The 20500-nt window shown below is 38.2% G+C and overlaps 1 protein-coding gene and 1 non-coding gene across 6 annotated transcripts; both read left to right on the top strand.

Moving 5' to 3' along the window:
• Window positions 1-998: 998 nt before the first annotated feature.
• Window positions 999-1105, top strand: LOC145625942 (small nucleolar RNA R71). Its single transcript, XR_014110833.1, has one exon. It is a non-coding gene; the product is annotated as a small nucleolar RNA R71 (small nucleolar RNA).
• Window positions 1106-12132: 11027 nt separating this feature from the next.
• Window positions 12133-20188, top strand: LOC145623967 (syntaxin-71-like). Of its 5 annotated transcripts, none has more exons than XR_014110346.1 (10): window positions 12133-12398; window positions 12485-12610; window positions 13365-13533; window positions 13661-13746; window positions 13864-13932; window positions 14025-14069; window positions 14159-14221; window positions 14319-14395; window positions 17873-17976; window positions 19509-19615. XR_014110346.1 is itself a non-coding variant. In XM_081676887.1 (10 exons), the coding sequence occupies exons 1-9, from the start codon at window positions 12243-12245 to the stop codon at window positions 17900-17902; spliced, it is 807 nt and encodes a 268-aa protein (XP_081533013.1). In that variant the 5' UTR covers window positions 12133-12242; the 3' UTR covers window positions 17903-17935; window positions 19874-20188. The 5 variants fall into 5 exon arrangements, 4 of the variants coding, with proteins under 4 accessions (XP_081533013.1, XP_081533012.1, XP_081533011.1 ...); XM_081676887.1 differs by lacking the exon at window positions 19509-19615 and adding an exon at window positions 19874-20188 and having other exon boundaries at window positions 17887-17935; XM_081676886.1 differs by having other exon boundaries at window positions 17887-17935; window positions 19509-19599.
• Window positions 20189-20500: the final 312 nt, after the last annotated feature.

Genomic DNA, 20500 nt, shown 5'->3' with positions numbered 1-20500 from the left:
GAGCATTCTTCTCTTTGTCTGGAGTAGCCACCTTCTCCGGAGTTTTACCCTGCAATGTAGGATTAGATGTGTTAGTATTATCTTCTAGCCCTGCAGGGCTAGCAACTACATTGTTTGGTTTAATGGAATCAAGATTAGCATTATTTAATAAAATAGGTTCATCAACTCTGGGCATAGAGGGCCCTTCATAATTTGAACCACTCCTTAGAGTAATTGCAAATGCTTGATCCGTAGGCCTAGTCGGCTGTGCCGGCAGGGCTCCCTGTTGGCGTGCTTGTAGAGTAGCGGAGAGTTGCGCAATTTGATTATCTACAATTTTGTTATGCGCTAGAATTTGATCAATTGTCGCATCTCTGCTCTCCATGTGCTTTTGCATATTAACCAACATTGCTCTAATTTCCCCTAAAGAAGGGTCTGAAGATGAGGGGGGTTGTTGTGGTTGATTCTTTAGGCCAGCATTGGGATGATAGTATTTCTGCTGCTGTTGTTGTGGCACCTGTGGTTCTTGTGGTGGGGGATTTTGAACATTAGTGCTCCGGTAGGAAAGGTATGGATGATTCCGATACCCAGGATTGTAAGTGTTGGAGTATGGGTTATTCTGCCTATAAGCTTGGAAGGCATTAACTTGCTCCACGGAACTCCTGCAATCCTGCTCCCAATGACCTACAATACCACAATTTTCACAGAAAGCCTCATTAGAATTATTATTAATCGCAGAAACATTGGCTACGTTAGCAGTGCTCAGATTATCTAATTTTTGACAAATAGAGGTCAGTTGAGCTTGCAAAAAGGATACAGAGTCGACGCTATGTTTCCCCTTGTTAGCAAATCCTCTTGGATTCCCATATTGGGAATTGTGTATCGCCATATCTTCAATAACCTGACCTGCGTCATCAACATTAAGATTCATAAATCTCCCACTAGCTGCAGAGTCTAAAATTATTCTAGAAGAATTTCCAATGCCATTATAAAAGGCTTGGATTAACTGCCATTGTGCTAAATTGTGGTGAGGACATTCTCTTTGTAAGTCCTTGAACCTCTCCCAAGCCTCATATAAAGACTCATCGGCTTCTTGGGCGAAGTTCTGAATCGCACTCCGTAGTACTGCTGTTCTCTCTGCAGGGTAATATTTGTTATAAAAATTCAAAACAAGAGTTTCCCAGTCAGATATACCAAGCGTAGTTTTATTTAAACCATTAAACCACAATTTAGCTTTTCCAGTTAAAGAAAAGGGAAAGAGAATCTCCCTGATTTGGTCTTGAGTGACCCCGGCTTGCCTTATGGTGTTGCAATATTGACAATAGTCGGCAATGTGAAGATTTGGGTCTTCACCCTTGGCTCCACTGAATTGCTTCCTCTCTATCATCGTTATAAATTGAGGCTTAATTTCAAATTGAACCCCATCAAGAGCCGGAGTGGGGGTGAGATGTGGAAAATCCGTAAGCTTTGGTTGTGAATAATCACTAAGTTTCTTTGGAACCGCCATCTCTGATTCTGTGTCTGATGATGCCTCTGAATTGCTAGTACCAGTTGGAGAATCTCGGTGATTATTGTTATTATCACCAGAATCCGCCAGGATTTGCTTGTAGAAGTTTTTCTGTCTATGGAAGGAACGTTCGATCTCAGGATCGAATGGGATGTAACCTGATCTGGAATACCTGGGCATAAACAAAAACTAGAAGCAAATATGAGATTTGTCTCAGAGAACTAACGCTCTCTGAGACAAAAAGGGAAATAATCTAGACTACAAAAATAATCAGAAATAAAAATAAAACCGTTTCCCCGGCAACAGCGCCAAATTTTAACAGGGTAAAGTCGTATCCCCTAATCAAAAATAATTACCTAATTCACTAACTAAAGTAGATAGGGAAGTAGGGTCGATCTCCACAGGGAAACAAGTCTTTATACTCCTAATTAAATATTATAATCTAAATTATTTAAGTAACCAATATTAAAAGTTGAATATGAAACTAAACTAAAAAGAGTAAGAAAAGGGAGAAAATAATATATAAAAGGATCTAGGGCATAGGTTCACCAATAAATAATATTCCGGGGTAAAATAGGGTAATCAATCATTGACATGGCATAAATAACATGATTAACAGGCTCTCGCAATTTATTAATCAACATAGATCTAACAGGCTCTCGCAATTTACTAGATCTAAGTTCTTATCGAAAATAGCCTTTAATATCAAATTAACATCTGCTCGATTCATCAATTTAATATTGCTATAATTTTACAAGCCGCAATTGTAAAACATTAAAACAATTCAATAAGAAATCATCATGCAATACCAACAATCAATAATAGTCAATCATCAATGCATTAATTAATCAGATTGTAAAGGGCTCTCGCTCCTTATTACAATCACACAATTAATTTATCGGTATTAAATCTCATCTCACGAATCTTGACTTAACCATTTATAAATTAACTTGCCTATTGAAACTAGACCTAAACATTAATTCTCATCTCTCGATTCTTGAATCAATATTGTCAAACTCATGCATAAAAGATAGGTCTAATCCAGTCACAGAGCATTAAATCAATCAATAGGAAATTAATCTAGCATTAATAATCAACAACAATAATTTACTCCTTCATATTATTTATTAGATCCCCATGAACCCTAGAAATTAAACTACTCACACATAATTAAATATAAACTAAGCAAAGCAATAAAATAAATCATGATCAAAGGAATAAAATAAATAACTAAGATTAAGGGAAGAGAAATCGTTACCAAAATAATTCTGAAATTAATTAAAGAAATAATCACAAAGGTTTAGAGAGAGAGTTTAGAAAGAGAAAACTAAGTAGAGAGAGAAAGTCTAAGAGAAAAGATTAGGGAAGAAGAAGAGGAGAAGAAGAGAAAAGAAGATCTCCCCCCAAAAGAAGAGACGATCTAAAAACGTATTACGGAGGAGTATTTATACTCCGTACAAAAATCCTAAACTAAAACAAATTAATACGACTCTAATTGTTTCCTAAATAAACACGCGCCCGATCGGGCGAGGCACCGCCCGATCGGGCGCGCCTTTTTTTATCTCTAATAGCAATCTCGCGCCCGGCCGGGCGCGTCACCGGGCGCTCCTCCCGCCCGGCCGGGCGCGCCTCCGGGCGCCAGCCTTTTTGGCCGGGCGGATCATTTGGGACAATATTTGGACTTCGATTGGGCTCCAATTCTTCGGGCCAATCTGGGTTTCCTCTTTGGGTCTTGAATACTCGGTCCAAACGCCCCGGTATCACCTCTACCGAGCCCTTAATCACCGGTTCGATGGCTCCAACCGGCCCTGGGCTATAAAATCTGGTCGTGCTTCTCCAGTGCTCGTGATTGCTCCAAAATATCTCGGGAAAATACTCCAAAAGCATAAATCCCTGCAAAAGTCAACCAAATCTACGAAAACACTAGAAAACACCAATTAGTAATAAAAGTGGCTCTAAAGAGCCAAAAACACTACTAATTATGACCAAGGGACGGGGGTAAAATACTATATAAAATGAATACATCATTCCCCAAGATGCCATCCAAGTCAAGGGTGCCGACTCCTCTGACAGACGCCTTGTCGTCAGGATCAACCGCCCTCAGCATGGACTTGGCCATCTGGACTACAGTCGGCCTCTGCACAGGAACTGAGAGGGAAAGAAAGTTAGAAAAATAACTTAAAGTACATCTAAATGGAAGAACAATAGAGGCGAATGGGTTTTACCGTCGTCCTTCTGTTCCTCCTCTCTCCCCAGGCTCCTCTTCTCTCCTGCTGAGCCGACAGCAGTGGTGGGTTGCTTGAAGCCACCCTTCGATGCCCTCTGGGCATCCGGTTTGCTGATCTCCTTTTCAGCTTCGAGAGAAGAGGCGTCTGGGCCCTTCTTGGGCTTATGAGCAACGTGCTTCCGGCCGCCCTTGCCGGATGCGCTCACGTCACCCGCCCTAGTCTTTTCGATTTTAGGGTCGGATGGTTTTGAAGGAGATTTGGAAGGCGTACCCTACAACAATACAAGACAAACACAAGTTAGAAATCATTCGGGCAAGTTAAATATTGGCCCAGAATGAAAGTATAACAATTTCCTACCTTGGAGGTGCCGCCAGTTCTCTGCTCATCCACTTTGGTGTGAGTGGTTGCTTCTGCCCTGTTTAGGACATTCGACCTGTATCGAGCAGCAGATACAGCCGGTTTCCTTGTGGCCGAGAGCTTCTCCATTGCTTTGTCTGCAAAAATGAACAAGTGTTAGCACCATTAAACAGGTACTGAAAAGCAAAAGTAAATTGCATATAAAACAGACGGCCGACTACCTCTCGGCATTTCAGAACTTAGCCCACAAGCGGCTAAGAATGTCCCTTCTTCAAACCACTTGTAAAAAGGGAGATAGCATTGAGGGGTGACCTCCTTGTCCCCCTCATCATTCGTCCACACGGACACGGTAAACAACCCCGCGTCCATGATCTCCTCCTTTGCCCGCCTGGGAATAGGCGGCAATGCGCTCCTGCCTGCTAGGAGAGGTGGATCCTTATTCCACCTGTTATACTTTTGGTTCAGGCGGCTGTCGGCAGACTTGACTATGTAAAACTTAGTCCTCCAGTTTTTCCACTTGTTCTCTTTGCCAACAGCCATCATGTACCCCTTGCAAGTGGTCAAGGTGTACCAGCCCTCGCCGCCCCTAGCAGGCGCCCTGCTCAGATAGTGCATGTGGGCGAACGCTTCAAAGCTCGCCTCCACCTGCAGCATCTCACAGGCGGCAACGTACCCCAGAATATTGATCCAGGAGTTGGGTACAAGTTGCCAGATACCCAGTTGGTATCCGTCCAAGATCCTCTCCACGGCCGGATGGAGAGGGAAGCGGAGGCCAGCCTGGAAGGCCGCTTCATAGTAGCCGAATGCTTTGTCTTGATAGCTGGCCAGGCTCGGCCAGGTTATGGTGTCGCCCTCGTTAGGGACCGACAAAGTGTAGCCATATCCTAGGACGACCTTGCGCCTAAAATTGGCAAGGCCGGATGCCATGGCGCTCCGCCTGCCTGGCGGAACATGCTGATAGTAGGGGGCTCTCTCCAAGCGCCTGGAAGCGCTCGGCTCGGCCCAGCTTTCCCCCCTATCCACTGCCAGGGACTCTCTGGCAGAATCTATTTTTGATCTAGCCTCCTCTGAAGTTACGGAGGCATTCTCAGAAGAAGATGACGAGGCCGACTCGTCATCAGAGCTCTCATCAGAGCTAGGGGACCGCCGACTGGTTCCAGCGGGGTCCTCCCCTAGACTCTCTTCCGACGCCTGTCCAGAAGGCCCGGGTTGATATTCTTCATCCGCCTCCCCCAAGATTCCATCACTGGGAGTTCCACTAGATGTGGGCGAATGGTAATAGGTGGGGGTTGGAGGAAGATAAGAAGGGCTGTCAGGGTGTTCCGACAGCTCACTTCAAGGCACTCTTATTGAGCCGTCTGAAAAAACAGTCGACCCATCCGAATGGTAGAAAACTCCATCGGAGCTACACTGCCTTGCTGTTCTTTTGATTCTGGCCATAGTGTCCTGCACAGACACGGAAACGGTCGGATTCGGAGAAGTTCGCAAAGCAGGGTCTTTGGCCAAGCATTCGGCACTGCTAGTTCTAGATTCAGCCGTCCCCGGTGACCGCCTGATCACTATCCTACGCCGTGCCACATGCAATTGGGGAGCCATTTTTTCGAAAACAAAGAAAAAATGAAGAGTAAAAAGAGAAAAAAAACAGGCGTTACCTTAGAAGAAGGGAGAAAGACGCCTGGTTGATTTAAGAGCGGTCGGACTGTTGGCCGAGTGTCGGATGCTTGAAAAACGCTTAGGGAATTTTGAGATTCTTTAAGTCAAAAAGTCCAAGATTCTCCAGAGATTCGCCAAGGTGTGAATCCAAGGGGGGGGGGGGGTCAAACCTTACTATTTATAGGGGGGTAAAACCCTAATTTTTTCCCTCCAGTAATTTTTGAATCTGACCACTCAGATACTGACACCTGTCACAGGAGTCACGTGCAAGGCACGTGACCCCTGTGAGGGGCAAATGATTTGGGTATTTCATACCCGGCCAGGTGGCCCAATCAGAAAGCGCCACGTGTCCTCCGTATAGGTGCCATTTGGACCTATGGAATAATGACACGTGGAGGGTGGGCTCTTCTCCGTCCTACGTGGACTGAAGGTCCAGCAGGGACTATTCAGGTGGCGACACGTGTCACACAAAAAGTGCTTCAAAATCCTTTTGGGCATAGTGACACGTGTCACTCAGGCATTGGCCCTGGGATGGAGGCCTTCTAAGGCCCAAATCCCGAGGCGCCGCAAAACGGCGTGACCTAATTCCTAGGTCACCAGATCCTAGGAAGGCACACTTTTCAAAAGGACCCTATAAATAGGGACATTATGTCATTTATGACGACACAGAAAAAGAGAGAGAATTTTGACACGCAATACGAGACAATACGTCACTTACCACAGAGCTGTCGTTTTCAAGGAACACACAGCACTTTACCTGAGCTTGGAATCCAAGCAGATAACTTTACTTCCGCACGTTTTATTTCCGAACGTTTACTGACTTAATCTTCGGAGGCGGACCACCGACCATCCGGCGGTCCGTTTGCTTTGCAGGTACAGGCATCCTCAGTTGAATCCAGTTTCAGTGTTGTAACTCTCCCGAGGGACAAAAACCCCGAAACAGTTTGCAACTATGAGTAATGTTTATATGATTCATTATTATGCACATTGACTAAGGCGTTCATTCTTTTAGGTAGCCTTCAGATGATTGTAGATACATTTGTTCCCTTCTTGCTACCCATGTTGTTGCCTTGACTTTTTGTTGTTTATTAGCCACATTACAAGCCTATTTTGCCCCATTGGTTACTAGTCCCAAGCTTGGCTTGGGGGAGCTATTAGTGAGTGAGGTGAGGGAGTTTGTAGTGTGCTTATTATTTGCACAATTTGGGTGGGATTTGAGAAGTTGTTTTTGTTCTTGATCATGTTTATTTTTGATGATTTTGAAAGTTATATTTTCTTGAAAAAAATAAATCATGGTGTTATGAAAAAAAAAAAAAAGTTCAAGAAAAAAAATAAGTGAAAAAAAAAAGTGAACTTCAAAAGAAAAGAAAACAAAGAGAAAAAAAATGTTCAGTGTTCAAATGTTCTAGTTGGAGGTTGATCAAAAGAAAAAAAATAAGAGCTTCAATGAAAAATTCAAGTTTGGAAAATAAAGTTTGTTTATTCACTCCACTTCTTCATTATTATATTTTTATGAGTGATATGTAAGTGTTGGGATTGTTTGTATTGATTGGAGTATATTTGGTTGATGTTAGAGTTGGTTATGTAGGAGGTGTTGATCACTATTTATTTTGATCATGGGTTTTACTAGGATTTGCTCCCTTAAGCATAGCTTTTCTCTCACTTGTTCCCAAATGATTCCTACCCTTTACCCTAGCCTTACATTACAAGCTTTAAAGACCTTCTGACCTTTGTGCATAGAGTTGTATGAATGTGAAAGTGTTGTTTATCAATGCAAGTTATTATTTGACATATTTCGAGTCGACTAGTAGGTTGAGCGTTCATTGTTTTATACACACGAGAGTGTGAGTTGGGAGGGCATTGTTCACTTAAAGGGGTTGGTTGGAGAGCGATCGAGTACATCTTTTACTCGCCACATAAATGAGAGTTGAGTGTGTGAGCACTAGTCTTGAATTCTATATGCTCTTGTGGTTTGCTCTATTTGACAATTGTTAGGGAGGAAAGGTAATTGGATGGATTTGATTGGTTGATTTTGAAGCATGTTTATTTGATTTACCCTGAATCGTTTGTGCTTGATTTTTACTTTTTGGGGTGAAGCATATTTATTGATTCATTGATGAGATCTTTGCTTAGGGACAAGCAAAGGTTTGGCTTGGGGGAGTTTGATGTGTTTATTTTATATAGTACTTTACCCCCGTCCCTTGGTCATAATTAGTAGTGTTTTTGGCTCTTTAGAGCCACTTTTATTACTAATTGGTGTTTTCTAGTGTTTTCGCAGATTTGATTGACTTTTGCAGGGATTTTCACTTTTGGAGCATTTTCCCGATATATTATGGAGCAATCACGAGCATTGGAGAAGCACGACTAGATTTTATAGCCCAGAGCCGGTTAGATCCATCGAACCGATGATTAAGGGCTCGGTATGTGTGATACCGGGGCATTTGGACCGAGTATTCAAGACCCGAAGAGGAAACCCAGATTGGCCCGAAGAATCGGAGCCCAATCGTAGTCCAGATAGTGGCCCAAGAGAGCCGCCCGGCCAAAAAGGCTGGCACCCGGAGGCGCGCCCGGCCGGGCGAGAGAAGCAAAAAGGCGCGCCCGATCGGGCGGTGCCTCGCCCGATCGGGCACGTGTAATTATTAGGTAGATGGACTTCTTACTCTTTTCTTTACTCTCTTAATTGTTTTCTTAGGTTTTCTCTCTCTTATACTTTTGTTCTTAATTCCAGATTTTTTTGGTAACTATTTCTCTTTTCTTAATCTTAGTTGTTTATTTTATTCCTTTGATCATGTCTTGCTTTACTGCTTTGATTAGTTTAGTTTCTATTATGTGTGAGTAGTTCTATTTCTAGGGTTTGTGGGGATCCATAATTAATATGGAGTAATTTATTTTTGTTAATTGTCAATGCTAGATTAATTTCCTATTGATTGATTTAATGCTTTGTGACTAGATTAGGCCTGATCTTTTATGCATGAGTTTGACAATATTGATTCGAGATTCGACAGATGAGAATTGATGTTTAGGTCAAGTTTCAATAGACAGGTTAATTTATAAATGGTTAGGTCGAGATTCGAAAGATGAGATTTAATACCGGTAAATTGATTGTTTGATTATAATATGTAGCGAAAGTCCTTTATAATCTGATTAATATATTCATTGATGATTGATTATTATATTCTACCCTGAAATATTATTTATTGGTGAACCTATGCCCTAGATCCTTTTATATATTATTTTCTCCTTATTCTTAATCTTCGTAGTTTAGTTTCACATTCAAATTCACATATTGGTTACTTTATAATTTAGATTACTTTATTTAATTAGGAATAGAAAGACTCGTTTCTCTGTGGATTCGACCCTACTTCCCTATCTACGTTAGTTAGAGGATTTAGGTAATACTTTTGATTAGGGGATACGACTTTACCCTGTCAACCCCCACACCCAGAACCACCGTCAGCCACCAATTAAAGCCGTTCCCAGCAGCAACGCTGCCCACGCAAACCAAACCCCAACATCTCTAGCCATCAATTACCACCTACCCAACAACCACAAATCGCCAGCAGCGGCCTCCAATCAGAGCAACCCTCAGAAACTGCTGCGCTTCCCATTTCGCCACCAATCCCAGCCAACTCGCAAACACGCAAACAGCCCACTTCCCCTGCATCACCTCGTAATTATTCACCTCAAATTAACCACCGTTACACACTCACCAACAACCTCTAACAGAGCAGCCAATTCGCGGCCGCACAACCCTGTCAGAAAGCGCGCAAATGCTACTGCCTCGAATCTGAATTTGAACTCCATTTGTGCGCTTTCTAACAGGGCTGCGCGGCCGCGAATTGGCTGCTCCATTATAGTTGATGATGATGAACGGTGGGGATTTGATGGCGATGTTTGATGATGGAGTTTGATGGTGAGTGAAGTATGGGATTATTCCCATAAAAGCAAAAAAATCAAAGAAGAAGGGGAATGGAGGGTCGTCTGATGGTTTAATTTGGGGAATTGGTGGGTTTGCTTTTTTTTTTTTTCAATTTCTTTCTTTTCTTTTATTTTCTTTCCTTATTCTTTTTATTTTCCTTTTCTTTTCTTATTTCTTTTCTCTTTTATTTTTCTTTTGTTTCCTCCTTAATTTCTGATTTTTTTTTTAATTTTTTTTTAGTTTTATTAGTTTTGTATAAATACCCATCTTTGGGTAATTAGAAAGGGGGAATTTTATGATGCTATTTTTCTTAATTAGTTGAGGAGAGCTTCTCTCTCTTAGGGTAGATTAGATAATTTTTAGAGAGAGAAAGTAGATTATTGCTCAATTTTCTTCCAAGTATTCAACTTTGCTCAAGTTTAATTTTCAATCAAGCAAGAATTCAAGTTTTCATCTTTCATTAGTCCTTTATTTAGTAATCTCTTCGCCTTTCCTTTAGTATTATTTATTTGTTTTATTGTTACTTATTCTTGTTAATCTTATTAGTTTATCTAGTTGTTATTGATTTCATTGATTTTAATCATGTTTTGTTTTGAGTTTCTTGAGTTTATTTCTAGTTTTGATATTATGTTTAATCTCCCTTCTCTAGGCTAAACTTTTAGCTAGGGGAAGGGGGTGGAAGATATGATTTGATATTGGATGAATGATGATGGTTGGATTGAACTTATGCCATATATTGATGAAAGACATGATTTTTATTAGCTTGAGATTATTGTTGCACTCTATTTGATGTTTTCTAGTTTAAATGCATGAAAGTGATTTGAACTAGATTAGGATCATCTCTATTTTAATGATTGCATGAGAATGAGTTATTAAAGTGGAGTTTTTATGGATTGTGCTTCTTTATTCTCTTGATTTGATTGTAACTAATAGGATGCATGAGAATGATCCTTATTAGTGTAGACCTCTTTCATTGATTTGCCTAGACTATTGCATGAGAATGAATTGTTTAGGTAGAATCTTGTGTTCTTTGACATGTGTTTCATGATAATTACCATTATTCCCCTCTTTCTAATCATATTGGACACCCCCGTATCCCTAGCGTCATTTTCCCTTGATTTTAACCATCATTTTCGTGCTTATTTGTAGTTTTAGTGTTCTTACTCAACAAAACCAACAAAAACAATCCCCTTTTCACTCTTGCATTAGTGATTATTGATGTTGAATTAGCGTGCTTCCCTAGTGGTTCGACCCTTTACTTGCCACTAACTAGTTTAGTGTAGGTTTAGGTATTATAAATGATTAATTTGGTTAGGGTAGTAGCTTAACGACCTATCTAACCCATGATCATATTGCTGGTCGGTAAGATTGTATACGGGTTATGTGTTCAAAATTTCAGAGGATTAGATCTTGAGAGGAAGTAAGGTGAGAGGAGAGAATAGTGTGATAGTGCGGCTAGGGTTGGGAAATGAGAATGAATGAGAAGGTGGGTTTTTTTTCTTAGGAAGTCAGGAAGTTTGTTATAATGCGGGTATGGGTCGGGTATGGGGTGGGTCAGGCGGGGCGGACGGGTATGGGGCGGGTCAGGCAGGGCAAGGCGGGTATTCCTTAAAATTAGGGATGGCAACGGGTCGGATCTGGACCGGGTTCGGATGGACCCGGATCTAGATCCGTTTTTGTATATAGGATCCAGATCCGACCCGGATCCGTCGGGTCTAGAAAATGAAGACCCGGATCCGGATCCGTCGGGTCCAATTGATCCGGGTTCGGATCCGGGTCCAAAACGAGTCCAATATATTTTGCCTAATTTTTTTGCAATAAATGTAATGTCCGGGTCAAAAAAAATTTATTTCAAACTTACGTTGTTGGTTATTAAGTTCAACCCCAAATTAACCAACTTATACACTAATATTTTGAATTAAAATTATAAACAACAAAAAAAATACGATGTTACATATGAGCTAGTGAAAAAACAACGATGATGTATATAATATGAGCATCCAAAATTCATCTCTTGAAAGGGTAAATCTTTATCATTACTAACATTATCAACTTTTTTAATTTAGAAACAAACAATTTTAGTTTTTTTTAATAGGAAAAATAAAAAAACGGGTCTACGGATCTGAATCCGGGTCTAGGGCCCAGACCCAGATCCAGATCCGTTTTTGTCAACAGGACCCGGATCCGACCCGGATCCGTCGGGTCCAAAATTTGAAGACCCAAAAACGGATCTGGATCCACGGATCCGGGTCGGGTCCAAATCCATTGCCACCCTACTTAAAATCCATCCCCGCCCCATCGCTGGTATGGATTTTAGACCCATCCTCGCCCCGCGACCCACCAAAGCTAGACCCGTCCCACTGACATCCCTAGTTTCAATACAGCCTATACAGGGGAAAAAAAAAAAAACTGCTAAAAATTTGAATTCTAAGGCTTTCCGACCTGTTTTAGCCTGTCACTCACAAATTATTCCCCCCCCCCCCCCCCCCTCTCTCTCTCTCTCTCTCTCTCTCACTCTCATACTCCCCTGACGGTGTTGTAAGCTTAACATCTTCGGCATAACCTCCCATCCCATCATCAACACCCCACTGCATTAACAATGAGTGTGATCGACATTCTCACCAGAGTTGACGCGATCTGCCAGAAATACGACAAATACGACGTCGAAAAGCAGCGCGACTCCAACGTTTCCGGCGATGACGCTTTTGCTCGTCTCTACTCTTCCGTCGAATCCGACATTGAAACTGCATATCAGGTCTTCATCTCTCATTGTTTGGTTTTGCTTGATTTAGGGTTTGATTGAATTTATGGTTGTTGAATTGGGGGATTTTTGTTTTTCAGAAAGCTGAAACAGCTGCAAATGAGTCGAATAGGGCGTCTGTTGTGGCGTTGAATGCTGAGATTCGTCGAATTAAAGGCCGATTACTTGAAGAAGTGCCTAAGTTGCAGCGATTGGCTCAAAAAAGGGTGTGTAATTTTCTTCAGTTTTGGTTTATGATGCTGATTAATCTGATTTTGTGCTGAATTTCAATTGATTTGTTGCCAATTTTGCCCTACTTTTGCTGGATCTATGTTTACTTGGAACTTTGAAATATCGGTAGTTTCTACTAGCAATACAGTTGAAAAACTAAATTAGCAGAAAGACAATGAATTATACTTTCTTATTTTGTAAATGAATTGGTATTTTGAATTTAGTCTTGTTGCCTTTTGAGATGCTAAGTTATTTGAGGTGAATCATAGGTGGATCAGAATTTTTAGATTGGGCATGGCGTAAAACGGTAACTATAGAGCTTTCTCAAAGAATTAGGAGAAAAAAATTCCTAAAGAGAAATAGGGGAAAAAAAGCCAAAGTAATTAATAAGAACATGTATTCTGCTAATCTGCTTATAACATAAAAAAGATATTTTTGAAATAAATCCGTAAAAGTATGAAATTAGTGTCAACAGAAGCAAATCGAGTAAAGCTACAACCATTAGGATTTGATTTATTGCATCAAACAAGAATCAAGTATGCTAACCCATTTTTCTGTAAAATGATACATTCAATACTTTTTATAGATATTCTGGGCAATGAGGCGGGTTGTGGCCTGGGTTAGCCCGCCTTAGATTTTCCCGTGGTTGAATGGTGAAAAACAATGTATTTTGATTTTAATCAAAGCCATTGTATCTTGCATTTGGTCTTGCAATTTGAGTACTTATTTAGTTAATCTTATGTAATGCAGGTGAAAGGGCTTTCAATTGAGGAACTTTCCGCTCGTAATGATTTAGTCCTTGCTTTGCCTGATAGAATTCAATCCATACCAGATGGAACCCCTGCAGCTAAAAAGAATGGGGGTTGGACATCTGGTTGGACTTCTTCAGCTACTCGCCAGGAGATAAAATTTGATTCAGGTGTGTTTGAATTTATTTGTGTGGCATTTTGGAAAGCAAACCTACATTTGCTAGTGTTAAGGTTGACGCTTGAAAGGGCTTATGGGACTAATATAATTTATTGCATTTTGTTTTCTATAAATGTTAGATGGAAGATTTGATGATGAGTATCTACAGGAGACTGAACAGTCCAGCCAATTTAAGCAAGAGTATGAAATGAGAAAAATCAAGCAGGTGAATTTGCACAGTGCTCCCATTTCTTACTCAAAACTTTCAGTTGGAATTTGAGTTCTTTCTTGCATGTCCATGTGTTTTAATTCTTACTTTATGGCAATATTCTTATTTTGTTAGGATCAAGGTTTAGATGTGATAGCAGAAGGTTTGGACACTTTGAAAAATATGGCACACGATATGAACGAGGTTTTCCATCTTTTGTATCCTTCCTTTGATAAATTTCAAATAAGTATTCTATTTTGATTTGCATGTCATCCTGTGCTTTTTGCCAAATACAGGAGATGGATAGGCAAGTTCCCTTGATGGATGAGATTGACACCAAGGTGAAAAACAATTTATTCTTATTGGCAAGCTGATAATGCAGCTAATGGATTGATTTTGACCCAGAGCTAATTCTCTTTGATTTTTGCAGGTGGATAAGGCAACTTCTGATCTTAAGAATACTAATGTCAGACTCAAGGACACGGTGACACAGGTATTGAATTGCAATATAATGCTCAACTGTTACATCTGTATCCTTAGGTTGTATTATTTTTCCTTCTTAGTGACTTTACATGCATCTTTATTTCCAGCTGAGGTCGAGTCGAAACTTCTGCATCGATATCATCCTCTTGTGTATAATTCTTGGGATTGCTGCATATTTGTACAAGTAAGATCATGGTTTACTCTTGTTCTGTTTTTAAAAGTACTTTAGGTCGTTAGGATAGTAGTTAAACATTCTCGCTTGCATTTAATTTAGGGTAGAAAGGAGAAAACCTATTCATGTTGCATTTTAATGTTGAATCATGATTATCATGAATGTTGTTGGCAATTTTCCATAAGTTACCTTGCTTTAGAGTAATACACCATGCTTTGTAGCCTTTTCCTTAGTGCTCTAGGCTTATGGTTAACCCTTAGAGCATAGCTCCTATTGATTTAGCAAACATATAGGATGAAAAATGTACCATTACATGTATAATAGGTGACATGTGGTAGGTGGTAAGTACTATTCAAACAACTTATACTTTAATAGTACATTATACATGCATAATGGTACATAATGTTACATTATAAACTTATAATATACCACTGTAGTTGCCAAATTTACATTTTTACCCTCGTATATATTTTGTAAATACAAAGGAGCTATTCCTGAGATGCACTCCTAGGCTTACTAAGCCCAACCTTTTATTTGATTATTTGAGTTGTAATGTTAAAATACATTCCAAAAGTTGTCTAACAAAGTACTCTTGCAATGTTGTTGCTTTAATTATGATTTGATCAAAAGTTTTGATTTAAATGTTGAATGTTGTATATCATTTTAAGAATTTTTTTAAAATTGTTTTTTTTTTTTTTTATTTAAAAAAAAAAAATTATTAAGTTATAGTACTGTAATGGACTGACCAAAGAGAGGGTTGGGAAAAGATTTTGTAGTTGAGCTCTGTAATTTGAGAAAGTTCTCATGTTTTAGATGAGAAAGTAAGGAAGTCAAAGCAATGTATTAAAAGGCTCGGTGCACACCAAGGTAATTTAGATTTGATCAAAAGTTTTTATTTAAATGTCAAATGTAGTATATCATTAAAAGTTTTTTTTTTTATTTTATAAATTGTTATTTTTTTTAAAAAAAAAATAAACTTATTAAATTATGATTGATTATTGTAATAGACTGACCGAAGAGGTATAAAAGGTATAAAAAGGCTTAAGGTGCACCGAGGCTCCCTACGAGGCACCATTAAAGTGAGGCACTTATAATAAACAATTACATTTTTTTTGAAAATAGTCTTTAAAATCGCCTCGCTTAGAATACCAAAAGCACATGATCCCTAATCCCTTGCTCCTAGTCAAAATTTTTGTAAAAAGAGGGGAGTAGAGAGAGATATATAAATTTTTTTTTTGGAGAAATTAGTTTTTTGTTCGTTTGTTTGTTTGTTGAGAGAGAATTAAGCTTCTTGAAAGCTTGAATTATCTTATTATTTCTTCTATTTTCCATGGTTTGGCAGAATTTCAGTTTGGTAGCCTTTATCTTTCTAGATTGAGTTGTAACTATTATGACTATGAAGACACCTAAAGATGTCTCCCTAAAATCAAACCATCCTAAATTTTTTGCATTTTAGAAATGTTACTTTATTTGAAAATGGAGGAAATAATTATTGATAGATAAGGTAATTGTAGGCAATCATACAATCCCTCCGTCCCTTATTCACAAGCCTTTGTTCTATATTTGGGTAACCAAAATTACACGCCTATTTCTATTTAAAAGTTGTATTTTTTTTTTTTTACAATATTACCCTCTTTTTTAATGATTTGTCTTTTTTTTTTTTTTTTTTTTTTTTTTTGTACTTGTGACATCAACAATTCCCAATACTTTCTCCCCCTCTCTTCAATAATTATCAATTACTTTTTCTTTGTCTGTATCTCTCTTTAACCCACATGCATGTTTGTATACCCATTCATTAGTTTTAAGGAATCTACTGCTTCCTTGATTCATGTGAGAAAAACCCAAATAGACATGTAAATAAGGGACTAAGGGAATACGAACTAGTTGTATAATGTAGTAAACCAAAAGAAGTCACTTGTCCTTTCAACTAAACCAAAACAGGACCACACAAGATGGGGCTGGTGTATAATTGCAAGATCACCATTGTACAATTGAGCTAGTACCTTCTATCTCCTTTGTTTTCCCAACACCACCAGCACTTACACATACTGCAAATAGGCCATGGCATGGCCTACACAATAGATTGGTTGCTGAAAAAAAGGGAAAACAAAAAGATTACACCTCCCAATTAAAAGACTAATGAGATATCCAAATAAATAAATGAAATTGGATATGAATTGAGAAATCTAGAATCTAAACCTCTCCACAGTATTAAGAAGGGATGTTATATCATACATTAAGAATAAACTAAAAAAGGGTGGACATAAGAATATGGAGAAATCCTAGAACGATTATAAAATTATATAAAAAAGAAAAAGAGTAAGATGTCTATCCCTATAATGGTAATAGGTGAAAGACAAATGAGACCTTTAGAGAACAAAGGTATGATATGAAGGGTTAGGCGGTGAGTCTTATGTTTTCTAAGACTAAAATGAATTGAATAAAATAACTTTAAGTGGCTCATACTTCGAATTCCTTGAAACTTGTTTATTTCAATGCATTTCTCAAATAGGATTTTTTTTTTCTTCTCATTTTCAAAAGAAGCGGAAACTAAGAAATCCACAAGCCTTTAATTATTAAGGTAATCTTTTAGACTTAATAATTTAAAATTGTTAATCTTAATGTAAGGTTATTAAGCTAACTTACCAATATTATCATGGGTTCTTAAGCTTATTATCAAGGTCTTAATTTCTAAGCTTTTCTCATAATGCATCTTGATGTTCAGAGCTTTTCTCATAACGCATCTTGATGGAACTTGTTAACATCATATTAATGACAAAGACATCACCTATAACATTTTTCGAGTTAATTGATGGAACATTACAGAAATTTCCAGTAGGTGAGGAAGTGAAAAAAAATAAAAATATTATTGTATAGTATTACCCAAATTTGTTTTCTTCATTCATGTAGCATGCATTCATTGGGATTATGAATAAGGTAAAATTAACATTTCTATTCCCTCATTTAAATAACGTACGCCCTCAGTCCCTCCGTTACATATTGTTTTCTGACCTGAAATCCTTTTTTGAGACAAAATTGGTTGAAATGGGAAGAATGATATGAAACGGAGGGAGTATTGTGGTTTTTTTTTTTTTTTTTCCTCTGTATATAAAACCTAGGAATACAGGCCAATTTTATGTACACTTACCCGTTCCTATATCCAAAAACCTCCATAATATATTTTCTCATTTACCAAATAAAAGTCTAAATATGCTAGACATAGGAGTTATTGATGATATGCTACTGTTAGCACTTAAAGTAGAATTGAGTTATCTCCTATTTCCTCACATGCCTCTCTAAATATTTTAGGTCACCATTGGGCATTTTTCTGCCCCTTTCATTGTCTATGTGTAGATGTTCATCGAAACATCACTGTTATGCATCAAAACAAATACTGAGGCATTTTGATTATAATTAGCATAATATGTTCAATTAGTTGCTTTTATTTATATTTATCTATTTGATTTTTTTTTTTTTTTAAAATGGAAGCCATGTTTTTGCAGTGTATTGAAGAAGTAAATGATAAGGGGAGCTGACTGTCATTTGGCTTCGGTATTATCTCATCTGTCTGTGTTTGAGGATGTGGGTTGTTGGTGTGTTTATCTCCATGTCTTTTTTTATACCTTTGCTTGTTCTTGGAAAATGAATGTGTATTGCTTATCAACACTTCATGTACATCTGTCCTTGTATACTACATCATTATTGGTAATGTTCCTTGTTATTACTCTGTATCATTTTATAGAGAAGGTTATTTTAGTTTTCTTCATCTGTCATGATATAGTAGAATCCAATAATTACATTTGTTAGATTAAATACGTAGCAAAATCATCTGGATGAAATATATGGAATCATTGGCCAAATAAATAACTTATGGTGAATAGTCTGTTTTGTGTAACATTTGTTTCTCGGGACAGGGAAAAAAGATTTCTTGTATTATAAATATATTTTATAAATGCCTTTATTCTGTTAATGAACCAAATTTAATCAAGTATTGTTTACTAATTTGATTCTGTTGTTGGTCGTTACCTGCCATGTCTCTGTTTCTGCTATCACCATCTAACCCACCAATCCCAGACTCCTTTTCCCCTTTCCTCCCACTCGGCTTAGTTATCAGTCTTATCACCCTGTAAATCCCCATTCCTCCTTCCCACAGTTACCCTATCCACCTCTTCCAGATTCCTTCCCTTTTACACCACAGCCCCATCCCTCAATCTTTTCTTGGACAAGACTACTTTAAAGTTAAATTTATGTCGTGCTAAGGCAAAAAGGGTCCTGATTTAATTAAGTAAAATCCTGTGATGGTACTATCTGGCATGTCTGATGATATACATTGTCAATTTTCCTGAGTTTTTCTATTTTCAGTTTTAAACCATATCCATTTCTAAAAGATTCAGTATTATTCTGGGATCATAAAACACAACAAAATAATCAATGACATGTGATTTGTTACCAAGTTAAGCTGTATTTCACAATATTGTTTTGGAAACCCAACTGCTTGAAGATACTTGTAATGAACTCATTAGCATGCACTTAATTTAATCCTTGAATAAATGTCCTTCCTTTCTCTGTAATATACCTTATACAGAGTATTCTGTATGCATAATTCGTCCTTATTCTTCCTATTCACTGTCATCTTCAGCTAAAATGGTCATTCGTTTCTTTTAGCCAAGGATAATTTACAGTAAGCATTTGCAAGTCTAATTTGTTTGTTTGAAAAGGATGAAATTGCAGAAACTTAAGTACATGAGTAGGAAGAGGAGGAAAAAACTATTCTTTTATCCTTGTTTTGATAAAAGGTGGAATCTTTTGTAAAATTTGGGAAAGATGGAATTAAAGGGTACCCTTGAGTTTATCCGGGCACTTAAATAACTTTTGTTGCGGAAAGAAAACCAAGTAATCTTCCTTGATTGTTCATTTGTGCTTGTGTCAAAAATATTTTTATTTGCACCTTTTCTTGTTAGCCTTGTGGATAAGATGATTTCTTTTAGAGCTGGGATGTTATATGTATAAGATTTTTTCTAGAGTTATTCAAGCGTCACTGATGTTAATGCTTAAAGTTCTAGGGAATAGCATGATGAAATCAGGGTTTTGATTGCTATAACAGCCATGGAAACTTAATTTTTAGGACAATGTGAATGGCTTTTGGCTGGTGCAGCTTAATAGCATGACTGGTAACTCGAAAACCTTTACAGTTTGGCCACAATGCTGTCTGTGATGCAGCCAAGATTTAAGAGCTTGATGGAAATAAAGAACTACCGGACTAGTCATTATTTTTTTTTCTTACAGATATGAACACGTCGGTTGTTTGGCATTTATGCAATTATGTAAGAAGCTGATTACTTGAGAACTGAGTGAGGTTTCTGTCTTTTTTACTGTTTCTTTGTGAACCGTTAGAGTTTTAGATCTCCTTTCCAATTTTGCTCTACAAATCCAACTAAAATGGGGCTTAGTTTATTCAATAATGAATAACGGGGTATGTATATTTTGTAGGTTTGTGACAACTCTATTCGGATATCTGAATCAGTAAAAACCTGATTGCGGGAGTACTAATTCTGTAGTGTCATCAGTATATAGTTGCTGACATTTTGTTGAAGATTGCATCTTTGTTTTTTATCTGGTTGATGTAAGTCGCCATTTTCAAAAATTTTCTGCCTTGTAAGAATCTAAGTATACTAGGGAGATTTGCACATCACAAAAAAGGGTTAAAACTCTTAAACCACTAGCTTGGAGGTTGTCCGTTCTTCGTTGGTGCTATTTAGATTTTAGTTTGGTTGCAAATGAAAACAATACTTGAATTTTTATTTTTAATTCCTTTTCAAGAAGAGTATTCTGATAGGTTTTGTTCTCAGTTTGTAAAATATTGTGATTATGGTAATTTTGATTAGAGTTTGTTATGCAATCAAGCTTCCACAAGCTCACAATTGTTGGCTATGTTACTATTGTACTCATCCCGTTCGTTCAACACGGTAGGTTGTTAAACTTCTGCGTGTGATTTAGATTGCTCATTGTCCACCTTCTAGGACCCTACCATGGGCGGTACACGTAACTTTTACAGGTGAACTCGTATAAGTTAGAATTGTATCGTCACTGTGAAGAGCTGCCAAAACTGACTGACCC

Source organism: Chenopodium album, chromosome 3, assembly GCF_948465745.1.
Source record: "Chenopodium album chromosome 3, dcCheAlbu1.1, whole genome shotgun sequence".
NCBI classification, from domain to species: Eukaryota; Viridiplantae; Streptophyta; class Magnoliopsida; order Caryophyllales; family Amaranthaceae; genus Chenopodium; species Chenopodium album.
Note: the sequence above shows the minus strand (reverse complement) of the source record. Positions and strands in the feature narration are given on the sequence as shown.